The 14,540-nt window shown below is 36.0% G+C and overlaps 1 protein-coding gene across 1 annotated transcript in view; it reads left to right on the top strand.

The window, feature by feature from the left end:
- The window catches only part of HECTD1 (HECT domain E3 ubiquitin protein ligase 1), a 71,475-nt gene that overhangs the window by 5,827 nt on the left and 51,108 nt on the right, over positions 1 to 14,540 (top strand). Inside the window, exons 2-7 of the mRNA XM_068991580.1 lie at positions 7,357 to 7,591; positions 11,083 to 11,310; positions 12,303 to 12,584; positions 12,681 to 12,951; positions 14,082 to 14,158; positions 14,244 to 14,342. Coding sequence (XP_068847681.1) covers positions 7,357 to 7,591; positions 11,083 to 11,310; positions 12,303 to 12,584; positions 12,681 to 12,951; positions 14,082 to 14,158; positions 14,244 to 14,342 — 1,192 coding nt within the window. The remainder of the gene's footprint in view (positions 1 to 7,356; positions 7,592 to 11,082; positions 11,311 to 12,302; positions 12,585 to 12,680; positions 12,952 to 14,081; positions 14,159 to 14,243; positions 14,343 to 14,540) is intronic.

Here is a 14,540-nt window from a genome sequence, read left to right as displayed (position 1 = left end):
ATTTAAAAAGGCTTGAGGTTTAATAAAATGTATGCATATATATATATTTGCTTTATCAAAGTAGTGAAGTTGACCTTTTCTTTCATGTGATAGCTTGGCAATGAAAATACAAAATGATTACCAATGGTACAGTTTAATGCTGCTGCCTTCATTCACGCTAAAGCACCAGCAGTTTTATCCACCATTGCTTTTACATCATTAGTGTACATGTCAACACAAGAAAGAGTGATTAAAGAAGAGAAAGGACAGTTGTGCTGAATACGGGTGAGAGGTCAAGTATGGTGAAGACTCAAAGATGTCCTTTGGATTTAGCAGCATTCTCAAGATCATTGATCTTAATGAGGACCAGACTTGAATGGGTTGAGGAGTAACAGGAGGAAATGGAGACCAGAGTGTGGAAAACTTTTGAGACAGTTGTATTGGGAAAAATAGTGTGGGGCTTTTTCTTTTAGAGGTCATAGAGGAGAGAGAATGGAGAATTCGTAGTATTCAGATTCTGAGAAACTGGGAGAGCGTTGGCTGCTGTCAGTAGTAGTGCTTTTTAAACTTTAATGTGCATACTGTGAAGCACCTGGGGAACTTGTTAAGATGCAAATTCGGATTCATTTGGGCTGGTGTGGTGCCTAATATTCTACATTCCTAGTATGTTCTCAAATAATGCTGAAGCTGTCGGTCAGAAAAATCCCACACAGAGTGTCAAGGCTCTGATGCACTGATGAAGAGATAGACTTATGGTAATGTGTTTCTTATTGTAAGGCAGGGAAGATGAAGATTTTTAGGTTTGATGGGAAAAACTTGGAGAGATTTATGTCTGATGACATCTATTTTCTCCCTAAAGTAAGAGATTTTAAAAGAATGGTAACACTGAGAATTGGTTTGGGGAAAATGATTATGTTCAGGTAGTGCTAGTGACTTCATAACAGATGCCCCTGCCTATAAGCTAACAATACGCAGAGCTACAGTCATAAAATATTTTTATGGTATTTTTTCCCCCAGTTTTATTGAAGTGTAATTGACTATATTCTGAAAATACTGATTTGAATGTATCATTCCCTTTTATAAAATCTTTTGTGCTCTTTACCTAGTGAATACAATTTAGATGCCTTCAAAGACCTCTGCTGTATCTCACACATACATACTATTACTTTTGTTTTCCATTGCTAAGCATAGTGCCTGGTGTACAATAGCTAATATCCAGATACTGAACACCTTGAAGAGGTTCTGAACAACAGTAGCGTCTACATATTGGAATTTGACTTACTCCTTTTCCTTTTAGAGGGAAAGCTGTAATTTTCAACTGTTACGCCAGGAGTTATTGTTAGTTAAGAAATACACAAAGTCCAGAATGGGAGCAGGGGCAAGAATGGAATAGAAGATAAAGTGGGGTCAAAAGATGTTATTTATTATCTTCAGGAAACAAAATTTATTAATCTTTTACATTTAAAATTTTTAGTTTTTTAAAACTAAGTGTTCACTTTACAGACTATATTCAGTAAAACATCGCTATTATAGATAACTTTATTTTTAAAATGTTTGCTTTCTTAATATTGTACATTTCTGAAACCTTGGCCCAAGTCCAAGTGATCTAGTGTGGAAAAGCATATGGTAGTAATAGTATAGAAGATACTGCAGTTCTCAAGAGAAATTCTTTGTAACCTCATGAAACTTTTTTTGTTCTTGTTTTAAGTTATCTCTACTTCCAGTCTTTCGTCACTGCAGGTAGTATTTTGGAAAGTTGCTTAAGTTGAATTCATCTGAAGATTCTACTTTGTCTCATTTTTGTGGTTGACTGGTCTGACAGTAGTTCCGTGGAGACTGAGTGATCTTAAACTTTCCTAATTTGGCCACCTTTGGGTCTTTAAGTTGGTCTAGTATAGAACTAGATTGGATTTAATATGTAAAAGTAATTTCTACCTATGGTATAAGAGGTAAATATTTAGTGAGTTTAAAAGTTTTAATAACCATTTAATTGTGATGCATCTAAACTTTTGTGCCATAGATGTATTCTTTCAGTACCATTCGGGAAGGACTGTGATTATTGTATACACGCAATTTAATTTTCTCTTTAACTTTATTTAAATGACATATGGATTTTGACACACACAGAGTCATGTAACCACCACAATTGAAATTCAGAACAGTTCTATGGAAAATGAGAGATAAAAGTGGATTCCCTTTTTGTGTTGTGGGAAGGTGTAGGGCAGGGGAAGAAGACCTGATGGAGATTGGGCTTGTGTGTGGGGATTAGAGAAATGTTAGAGAGTGACTGGGCATAAGGATGAAGAAGCAGATCACTAAGAGAGCTGATGGGATTCTTTTTGTTTGGTTTCTCTTTCTATAAGCAAGAAAGTTCTTACCTTTTCTTGATATCATTCATTAAGCAAATAAAACTTGAGTATCTCCCCATATGCAGAGAACCCTGTTGGTTGCTGTGTGAAGTACAACTCTATTCCCAAGGAGCTTGCAGATTTTTAGGAGAGAGTTACAGTGGATAACAGAAAATGAAATATAAATTGTCAAAGTAAATTAAAACCAAAAAAAAAACAAAAACAGGAGTCCTGTTTGGGTAGTTAGAAAAGGTAAGCCTGAAATTGAGGAGGTAACATTTAGGCTCACAGGAAGGATGACAAAGAACCAGCCATGGGCAAAATTGGGAGAAAAGCATTTTAGGCAGAGGGATCATCTCACACATTAGTATCTATTTGTTTTTATCCTCCTATCTGTTCATCCCTGCTGAGTTCATCCCCAGTTCAAATCTAACATCACAGGGTTCATTCTAGTTTTCTTTTTTGTGTTTCCATCTCCAGGCTACAATGAGAAATCTGGCTCCCATTGTCCTCCATATATTTCTATGCTTATGTATTTGATCACTTCCCTCGTCTGTTATCAGTTGCTCATTACTGGGACATGCCCCTCCACAAAGGCTCTTTGTCTTGCTCATGCTCTTACACATTATTCCAGACAGACTTCCTCTTCCCTCTAGAAATACCTTCCTCAACAGTGGTGTGAAGCATCTCTTATGTGGATGTCCAAATGGCTATTTCAGTAGTTCAAACAAGAGTTTGAAGTTAGTTAAGATTAGGTTTGTAAAAGATGGTGTGGAGAGAAGTGGACAGATTTAGGATATATTTTAGAGAGAAAATTGTTGGGTTTTAACTAATGGATTGGATGTGTAATGTGAGCAAAATTAAGGGGGAGAACTAAAGATGATTGTCCGGTTTCTGGATTTCTGTTTGGCTGAGACCTTTGCAAAGCAGTGATTTGGGATGGAGGCATATTTGTTTTGAATATGTTTATTTTAATATGCCTGTGATAATTCTAAATGGAGATAGTGATTTAGTTGGTCTGGAGCAGAGATATTTTGGGAGTTTTCACAGTATGTAGATGAGATTTACAGCTATGGTGTATGAACAAAGGGAATAGATGAGATCAACTAGAGAAGAGAAGGGAGTTTAGAACTGAGGCTAGAATGGAAAACCAATGGAGTCACTAAGCCAAGAGAAAATTGAAGACAAGGTGTGAAATAACTCATTGAATTTTCTTGATTATGTAAATTTTTTCTTCATATCTGTTAACATGGATTCACACCAAGGAAAATTTGTGTTTGTAGTTGTAGCCTAGGAAAAAGGAAAGAAATGTGAAGGTCTTGTTCATAAGAACATAGTCAAGTGCTTATTGAATTATCATGAAGCTCAGGTTGAATTTAAAGACCTAGATGAAATACCTGTCAACACAGGGTTACTTTGGAAATGATAGAAAGAAATTAATACTAACCAACAAGTAAAAAGATGGTTTTAAGGCCTTATAAATGTTTATATCATGTTGACTGTCTTAAAGCAGGCTATCAAGCAGAATGTTAAAAAAAAACCACTTGTTATAATTTGTTTTAGTTGCAGTATGAACTTTCAAGTAATATAACTATAGTTCTTTCAACTATTCTGTGCTTTTCAGAATCCATTAATTACTCTTTACATGTTCTCTCTACTTCTTTTGCTCAATTTATAGTTAATTTGTATTGTTGAGGTTTTTGTAAATTGCTTTGGTTTCTGAATTGAAAAACTAGTGAATATGCCTAAAATACTTTCTCATGCTTGAAAAAGTAACTCAGGAGCTAGGAAAACAAATTTTTTTTTTTCTTGTTCAACAGCCAAAAGTTTACAACAGATATTTTATACCACACCTTTAAAAAGTTCCCAAAGCAGGTTTTCATTATACCTGACATAAAATAAGCTTTTACTTATGCAGAGTACTTTTATTTTTCTCTTAGAAATAAAATTAATCAGAGTTAAAAGCTGAGGATCTGTTTAGAACTTTCTGGTTTTTGTTTTTTAATTGTCCTTTTAAATTGTTCAAGAACACGAGCAGGGAACATAGCTTATTCCCCCAATAAGATACCCATTTCCCCATGAAATATAGATAATTATACTGAAAATTTCTCTTAAATTTTGTGTTTTGATGACTAGTTTTTTGTACTGTGTAAGATGAATAATTTTCTTATTCTTAATATAAAGCATATGGTAGATCCATTCTTGCCATTTAATGTGACGACTGTCAACTTCAAAATTTTATTCTTTTTTCAAAAGCTACTGTTTTCTCGGCTCGGGGGGTGGGGACTACTTTTTAATAAGACTGTGTTGTTTCTCAGTAGTATTAACGCTTTTACAATCTTATCTCTCCAGTGTATTAATACTACATATGCCAATGCAGAGAGCAGTAAAAATGCTTCAAGATTTCAATATGCTAGTCATTCTAATTTTCCCTGAGAACTACTGGACTATCTTCCATAATCTAATCTTATCCTCCTCCTCAGAAAAATTACAAGTAACTAAATTGGGAAAGGAATATGTCAAGGCTGTATATTGTCACCCTGCTTATTTAACTTATATGCAGAGTACATCATGTGAAATGCAGGGCTGGATATGAATCACAGGCTGGAATCAAGATGGCTGGGAGGAATATCAGCAACCTCAGACAGGCAGATGATACCACTTTAGTGACAGAAACTGGAGAGAAACTAAAGAGCCTCTTGATGAAGCTGAAAGAGGAGAGTGAAAAAACTGGCTTAAAAGTAAACATTCAAAAAACTAAGATCCATGGCATCCAGTTCCATCACTTCATGGCAAATAGATGGGGAAAATGCGGATACAGTCAGATTTCATTTTCTTGGGCTCCAAAATCAGTGTGGATGGTGACTGTAGTTATGAAATGAAAAGACGCTTGCTCTTTGGAAGAAAAGCTATGACAGACCTAGACAGTGTATTAAAAAGCAGAGGCATCACTTTGTCAACAAAAGTCCATATAGTCAAAGCTATGGTTTTTCAGGTAGTCATGTACGGATGTGAGAGTTGGACTATAAAGATGGTAACAACAATCCTATATGGAGGACAGCAAAAGAGACACAGGTGTAAAGAATAGACTTTTGGACTCTATGGGAGAAGGCGAGGATGGGATGATTTGAGAGAATAGCACTGAAACATGTATATTACCATATGTGAAATAGATGACCAGTCCAAATTCCATGCATGAAATAGGGTACTCATGCACTGGGACAACCCAGAGGGATGGGATGGGGGGGTTGGGAGGGGGTTCAGGATAGGGGGACACATGTACACTCGTGGCTGATTCATGTTGATGTATGGCAAAAACCACCACAGTATTGTAAAGTAATTTGCCTCCAATTAAAATAATTAATTAAAAAACAAAGATGGCTGAGCGCTAAAGAAATGATGCTTTCGAACTGTGGTGCTGGAGAAGACTCTTGAGAGTCCCTAGGACAGCAAGATCAAACCAGTCAATCCTAAAGGAAATCAACCCTGAATATTCATTGGAAGGACTGATGCCAAAGCTCCAGTACTTTGGCCACCTGATGCAAAGAGCTGACTCATTGGAAAAGATCCTGATGCTGGGAAAGATTGAGGGCAAGAGAAGGGTGAGACAGAGGATGAGATAGTTGGATGGCATCAGCAACTCAGTGGGCATGAGTTTGAGTAAGCTCAGTGAGAAAATGAAGGGCAGGAAGCCTGGCATGCTGCAGTTCATGGCATCACAAAGAGTTGGATATGACTTGGCAACTGAACAATAGCAACAAAACAATGTGACCTAGGTTGCCACTGATGCTGGCTAGTAAAACCCACTTGTGTTTAATCACTGAATGCAAGAGGCCTTTATCTTTGATAATATTTCTGCTGCTGGACCCCTAAAGTGAACATCATCCAAGCAGATTAGAAAGGGCAAAGTTACTTTGGCTTTCATACAGATATTTTTTAAAAACTGTTAAAGATATGTGCAGACTAAAATTTGGACGGAAAACAGTTCAGCTGAAATGTTGAGAATACAGTAAGCTTTCTGTATCCACACCATTTAATTTATGAACTTGAATATCCTGAGCTTTTGGTATCTGCAGGGGCCCTGAAATCTTTCCTCTTTGAATATGGAGGAATGACTCTAGTGCCTTTTGTGATATCTGTAGATCATTTAAAGTTCAGTTTATGCAACTAGGCTAAAGTGTTGGATGGCATATAACTGCGATCTCTACTAAATGTAATTTATGTTTTTTTATTATTTAGGTGTTGATAAAATGTTGATTTAAAAATGTAAAATGTGCTTTTGATAAAGCTGTCTTATACAGGTTTATATAGCACACATTAGCTATTCATAGGAGGGAAGGGGAGCTAATAAATTAGTTTAATATGGTGCCAAGGTACTGAGCTAAGTGTTGAATGTGTATAATTTCATCAAATCTTCATAACATCCATATAAAATAGATATTGTTTAGATATTATCTTTGGTTTACAAATGAGGAAACAGGACCAGGAAGGTTACACAGCTGTTGTCCTGTGTTTTACCCTGGTCTGTTAAACCCTAAATCAGCATTTGTTTCCATGAAACATGAATTGAACAGTTCCCATAAAACATGAATTGAACAACATTCCTGGCATTCAGGAACTCTTAATGTAAATAAGGAAATAAAATGATGCATTAAACAGTGTGGGTACTGTTTTTATGAGGCTTTAGGAACATGAAAGTACCACTTAACTATTTGGAGAGGTTAGGGAAGGTTTTACAGAGTTGATGTTGGAGCTGAGTATTGAATAGGAGTGTTTTCTAAACATGGTTTCAAGTTAATGCTGCTACTTTAAACTGTTTACAACCTGATATTTTCAGCAGTGATGAAATTAGCATGTGACTGTTGTTATGGCAACAAAAGCAATATGAGAAATATTACCTAATATACATGTGGAACGGAGTATTTAACATAATGTATTATGTGATAGTTTTTCTTATCTGTTACATTGGTGACTTTTGGATGTTAAGAATTTAGTAATCCTGGGTGTAATATGATTTCTTTCACTACAGATGTCCTCCTCGCACTTTCTTACCAGCCCTCTGCAAAATTTTTCTTGATGAAAGTGCGCCAGACAATGTGTTAGAGGTAACAGCCCGTGCCATAACATACTACCTGGACGTATCTGCAGAGTGCACCCGAAGGATTGTTGGGGTAGATGGAGCTATAAAAGCACTTTGCAATCGTTTGGTTGTGGTTGAACTTAACAACAGAACAAGCAGAGACTTAGCTGAACAGTGTGTAAAGGTAAGTCTTCATTATTTATTGGTACATGTGAAGATCTCTCAGAGAGTAAACAGTACATATTTTGTAGGTGAAAAAAATACAAGCATAGTGAGATTAAGTAACTTGCTTGGGGTGATACAGGTAGTTAGTGGCAGAGAGCCAAGATTCAGTGATGAGTAATTTGAAGATTAGGAAGTCTGATTCTAGGGCCTGTGCATTTAATTATTTTGCTATACTCCTGTTAGAGTTAGCTGTTTCATTTTTTTCTTGGTGGGAACAATTATTAACTTTATGTGACTCTAAAAGCACCAGTACTGGTAAGTAGTTTATTGGAGCTGCTTGGTGAACATATTTAGACTTTATGTGATTCACTTTTTTAAAAAATTCCTAAATATTTTCATTCTTTTTATGATTCTTGCTGCTCTCAGTTCAGTTCAGTCGCTTAGTCGTGCCCGACTCTGCGACCCCCATGAATCACAGCATGCCAGGCCTCCTGTCCATCACCAGCTCCCGGAGTTTACCCAAACTCTTGTCTGTTGAGTCGGTGATGCCATCCAGCCATCTCATCCTCTGTCGTCCCCTTCTCCTCCTGCCCCCAATCCCTCCCCGCATCAGAGTCTTTTCCAATGAGTCAGCTCTTTGCATGAGGTGGCCTAAGTACTGGAGTTTCAGCTTTAGCATCATTCCTTCCAATGAACACCCAGGACTGCTCTCCTTTAGAATGGACTGGTTGGATCTCCTTGCAGTCCAAGGGACTCTCAAGAGTCTTCTCCAGTACCACAGTTCAAAAACATCAATTCTTCGGCACTCAGCTTTCTTTACAGTCTAACTTTCACATCCATACATGACTATTGGAAAAACCACAGCTTGGACTAGACAGACCTTTGTTGGCAAAGTAATGTCTCTGCTTTTTAATATGCTATCACTAGTTTAGCAATTTTCAAACTTTTTGCCTCAGGATCCCTTTATAAGTCTTAAATTATTAAGGACCCACAAAGAGCTTTTGTTTATGTAGGTTCTGCTTGTTTCTATTTACCATCTTAGATATTAAAACAGACTTTAGAAACATTTATTCATTTATCATAAAATGACAGGCTCAATATGTGTTAACATACATTACATTTTTAATGAAAATATACCCCGAAGAAAGAGAAATTTAGTGAGAAAAGTAGCATTGTTAAGCATTTTTGTGAGTGTCGTTTGAAATGTGTGACTTAATAGAAGACAGCCAGATCCTAATATTTGCTTCTGCATTCAGCCTTTTGCTATATCACAATTCACATAACATTTAGAAAACTCTACCTTACACTCCTAAAGGAATAAGAAAGAAAAAGACAATTACTGTTATAGTATTATTATGAAAAAAAAATCAGGGACCCCTGAACATGTCTTCCCCATGCTTTGAGAGTTGTTTTTGTAGGTATTAATATCTTGACTTTCATCTCTGTGTTTTTAGTTGTATTTCTGTCTGTGTCTGGCCTCAGAGAAAGAGGTATCCGTTTTTCTGTTCAGAGATTTTCTCCCTCTTGCTCACATCACTTCAGTTTTCTTCCAGAACTAGGACTTTACTCCATTGCATATATTCACCGAGCTATATTTTCAAACTTTTTCTTATCTGTTAATACCCTGCTCTCCCTTTCTCTCTTTCCTTTGCAGATTATTAATTCATTCATCACTTCTTCAGTGGTAGTATTTCCTAAGGTTCTGTTTTTACCTTCTTAAAGCTATATATTTAAGCTTTAAGATGAGGTTTGTCTATTTGCCTAGACAATCTCATCTATGAGCATCAGTACCATTCATACATAAATATATGCCCTTTACATCTTTATCTCTAGAAGTGACTTCTCTCTCAAGTTCTAGACTCCATATTCAAAGGCCTGTTGGACATATTCACCTGGTTGCCTGAATTCATTGTCTTTCATTACAGATAAACTCTCTTGATAAGTGGCATCAACTTGTACTCAGTCGCTTTAGACAGAAACCTGTACTTTATCTTTTATTTCCTTTTCTCCACTCCGCACATGTAATTAATGATCAAGTGCTTTTCTAGTTTATTTCCTTCTATTTGTTCCTGCCATTATTGCCTTGGTTAAGCCCTCATCCTTTCAGGAATATTAATGCTTGAGTTTTTGCGTTTGCCTCTATACTCTTCCTATACCCTGTTTTCCCCAGTTATTAACTGGAAATCCAATCATATTATTTTCCCTGCTTAAAACATTTTTCTTGCTTATAGAATAAAGTCTAAATTTCTGGTATGCCTGTAAGAATTATGGACCCTAGTTCTAGTTCTACCTGAATGTATTAAACATCATATAATTTAGAAAATAAAAGTGATTTTTATTTATTTGTGTTTAAATATTTATTTGGCTGCTCTGGGTCTTTTAGCTGTGGGATCCTTACTTGCAGCCTGCAAAGCACTGTGGTTGCAGCATGTGGTATCTAGTTTTCTGACAAGGGAACCTGGTGCCCCCTGCATGGGAGTGTGAAGTTTTAGCCACTGGGTCACAGAGAAGTTCCAAAAAGTAATTTTTTTAAATGTATTTTTAAACTTTTTTATAGTGAAGCAAGTAAAATGTTTATTAGGAGGAAGAAGTGTACAGTACTTGTGGATAGACACATGGGTGGGCTCAGAGAAACTTGCCCCCAAAGTGATTTTTAATGTCTTAATATTTGTAGAGTAGTGTGAAGATAATGAATAGTGTAATAGTTGGCATTTATTGATTTGTTTTTTAATGTCTAGGACTTTTATAGACTTTTGCTAAATTACTTGTAGTTCTTAGTTTGCCGTACAGGCTTCACCACCTAAACCAATGCTGTCTAATATGGTAGCTATATGTGACTGTTGAACACTTAAGATGTGGCTACCCCAAATTAAAGTGTGTTTTAAGTATAAAATATACATGGGTTTTTGAAGACTAAATGTACAAAAGATACCAATAATTTTTATATTGATTACATGTTGAAATAATGACACTTTGGACATATTATGTTAAATAAAATATATTAAAATTTATTCTGTTTTGCTTCACTGTTTTTTTTTTTTAATGAAAGGTTAAGTATGTACAACAGGCTCCAAGACTTCATTCTAGCTACTGATAGCAGCATTGTATGGTAGGAAATCCAGATGTTTAAATAAGAATGGAATTAAAGATCATTGCCTCAGGCACAAGGGACAGCTTTCTGCCCGATTTCTTAATTCCACTTGTGGCCAGGGGGCCCTTTTCACGGCCTGCTCCTTGAGTTTCTTCTTTCCTAATTTCTGTTTCAACTTGAATGCCTGATCTTCCCTGTCCATCTTGTTGGTCACCTTCTTGGGCTATTTCAGGGACTACTTCTTGCCGTCTTCACAGCCAGATATGGCTCCTGCCTCTCACACCCACCCTTTCTCAGACCCTGCCCTTACTTTTTAAAATGTGACTTCCAATATATTTGGAGGGTGTATCATGTTCTGTCATTGTTGAAAATGAAAACTGGACTTACTGTATTCTTCTGTTAATTTTATTTTACTGTAGGTTTTAGAACTAATATGCACTCGTGAATCAGGAGCAGTCTTCGAGGCTGGTGGTTTGAATTGTGTGCTTACCTTCATTCGTGATAGTGGACACCTGGTTCATAAAGACACCTTGCACTCTGCCATGGCTGTGGTGTCCAGACTCTGTGGCAAAATGGAACCTCAAGATTCTTCTTTAGAAATTTGTGTAGAATCTCTGTCTAGTTTATTAAAACATGAAGATCATCAGGTAATTAAATAGCTTCTGTATACTTTATTTTCAAAAAGTGATTTTATAGTGTCCTCTGGTTATAACTATGATACAAAGTTGACTCTTAAACAACCTGGGGGATAGAGGTGCTGACCCTCTGTACAATTGGAAATGTGCATGTAGCTTTATAGTCTGCCATCCCTATCTGGGGTTCCAAAGCTATGGATTCAGCCAACTCTTGATTGTATAGTTCTGTAGTATGAATTTAGGGGGGGAAAATATCCACATATAAGTGGGCCCATGCAGTTCAAACTCATGTTGTTTAAGGGTCAATCTTAGTGTAATTGGAACTTTTTGTTTGATGAGGTAGAAATAATTTCTCTTTCTCTCATTTTATATTTCTATATGGTAATCTTTTTGTTTGTTTCTTTGGCAATGAGACATTTTAGAATATAAAAGTGGCATGTGTTTATTCTTAACATTTAAACATTATAGAAATATATGATTTCTAAAGCTGCACTTAATACCCATTGAAATTTGTTGGCTCAGCACAATTTTGCTAAATGGTAGTTTTCATTCAAGTAAAATAATAGTTTTAAAAATTTTAAATGTGTAAATTTTTGTTAAATTATCATCTTTCGAAAATAAAACTTGACTTCTAGTGCCTTTTTACCATTTAGATGTTATTTTTAGCTATTCGTCAATTATCTTGGCCTAGTTATGCATAATAATAATAAAGATTTATTGAGCTTTTTACTGTTCCTATAGTTTCTTGACATATATCATCTTTTGAGCTCAGACAATGAATTATAGGTACCGTTACTATTCCCATTTTGCAGATAAGAGAATTGAGGAACAGTTAAGTAATATCCTCAGGTTATACAGTTACCAGAATGAGGAGCCAGGATTCAAATCTAGACTGGTGGTATCCTTTGCTGCAGTTGCCTTTCTTAATAGTTCACTGTTGAAATAAATAGTACTAGTCCTTTTTAAGTGAATTTTATTCACATGTATATTCTTTACATCATTAGGTTTCAGATGGAGCTCTGCGATGTTTTGCGTCACTAGCTGACCGATTTACCCGTCGTGGTGTTGACCCAGCTCCATTAGCCAAGCATGGATTAACTGAGGAGCTATTATCTAGAATGGCTGCTGCTGGTGGTACTATATCAGGGCCATCATCAGCTTGCAAACCCAGTCGCAGCACCACAGGAGCACCTTCCACAGCTGCAGATTCCAAATTGAGTAACCAGGTCTCAACAATTGTAAGTCTGCTCTCAACACTGTGCAGAGGCTCTCCAGTAGTAACGCACGTAAGAGTGGTTTTTTTCCTTAATAGTCTTTTCAAAGAAGTGTCTTCGTATAATGAGAATAGATTAAAATTTTCTTCTCTCCCATTCTCTTTTTAGGATCTCCTGAGGTCAGAGCTTCCAGATTCAATTGAAAGTGCATTGCAGGGTGATGAAAGATGTGTGCTTGATACCATGCGTTTGGTTGACCTTCTCTTGGTGCTATTATTTGAAGGACGAAAGGCTTTGCCAAAATCTAGTGCTGGATCCACAGGCAGAATCCCAGGACTTCGGAGATTGGATAGTTCTGGGGAGCGCTCACATCGGCAGCTTATAGACTGTATTCGAAGTAAAGATACTGATGCACTTATAGATGCAATCGACACAGGAGGTTGGAAAATATTTTTTTAAATATAAAAAGAAAACAGATAAGGAATTATGTTTAATTTCTAGGCTTTTTTTTTTTTTTAAATTTTAAAAATTTATAGCAGTTGTGTCAGAAAACAGAATGGCCAATGTCTTCCGTATCTCTTCTCCCTATATATATAAATTATCAGTCTGGTGCATGGTAAGATCTGAATAAATGCTTTTTGAATGAGTAATGAAATTAACCTGTTTTATTGCCAGAAGGAAGTCATACCAATTCTAAGGTTAAACGCAGATTGAATTGAGGGCTGTTGTTTTCTTAGGATTAATGGAAACTGACACAAGTGAATTTTCATAATATATAGTACATTTTTTTAGACTGCTTCATGAGCTGATCAGCAAATATAAGCTGGTGAAGGATACTTCTAGGGGACATCCTTGACGGACTAGTGGCTAAGACTCTGTACCCACATTGCAAGGGACACTGATTCGATCCCTGGGGTAGGGAACTAAGATCCTGAGTGCCGCACAGCATGAAAGTGAAATATGAAAGTATTAATTGCTCAATCGTGTCTGACTCTTGGTGACCCCATGGACTGTAGCATCTGTCCATGGAATTCTCCAGGCAAGAATCCTGGAGTGGATTGCCATTCCCTTCTCCAGGGGATCTTCCTGACCCAGGGATCGAACCTGGGTCTCCCACATTGCAGGCAGATTCTTTACCATCTGAGCCATCAGCACGGGGAAAATAAATAAATAGAGAGATGTTATAATAAAAAGAAAAGATCTTCTGGGTCATCAGACTTGTTTTGAGTATAGATGTGGTTTAGCTTCTTTTCCTCAGTTACAGCATGAGGCAACTAATACTGTCTAGTTTTATTGTATATTTAGTTATTTTATTTCTTATGTTTATTTCTAAGGCTTATAGCCTTGTGAATCCCCAGTGATTTAAAAATCTTGGAATACTTTTTCTTAGCAGAATTTACATTTGCTGATTATTTACTACTGTGTAGTTGACCTAAATGTTTAAAATTGGCTATTTAGTGATTATTAATAACAGTTAATAATAGTCTTTAAATGGTTCCTACTTTAGAAAAGTTCGTTATTATTTTGTTGCCTTTAAAAAAGATTTATTTTTTTCCTTTAAACTTTCAGCCTTTGAAGTAAATTTTATGGATGATGTAGGTCAAACGTTATTAAACTGGGCTTCTGCATTTGGAACTCAGGAAATGGTAAGCTAATAAATAAAAGTTAATGTTTTAAATCAAAGACAGACATGTTAATAAGGCAACTTTATGATTCTCCATTATTTTACAGGTAGAATTTCTTTGTGAAAGAGGTGCTGATGTTAACAGAGGTCAAAGGTCATCATCATTACATTATGCTGCATGTTTTGGAAGACCTCAAGTAGCAAAGGTAAAATCCAGGTTTTTAAATTATTAATTTAATATTTAATATTTACATTGCTCTAAAATTAGAATAATATAAAAACTTTTATTTGGAGAAGCCATACTTATATACTGTCTTCATTCCTTCCGTTTAAATCTTTTCATTGTTTTTTTAATACAGGTACAAGCAAGAATATATATGCTTTTTTTAATACAAAATGTAACA

This window comes from Capricornis sumatraensis, chromosome 19 (genome assembly GCF_032405125.1).
Source record: "Capricornis sumatraensis isolate serow.1 chromosome 19, serow.2, whole genome shotgun sequence".
In the NCBI taxonomy this organism is placed as follows: domain Eukaryota; kingdom Metazoa; phylum Chordata; class Mammalia; order Artiodactyla; family Bovidae; genus Capricornis; species Capricornis sumatraensis.
Note: the sequence above shows the minus strand (reverse complement) of the source record. Positions and strands in the feature narration are given on the sequence as shown.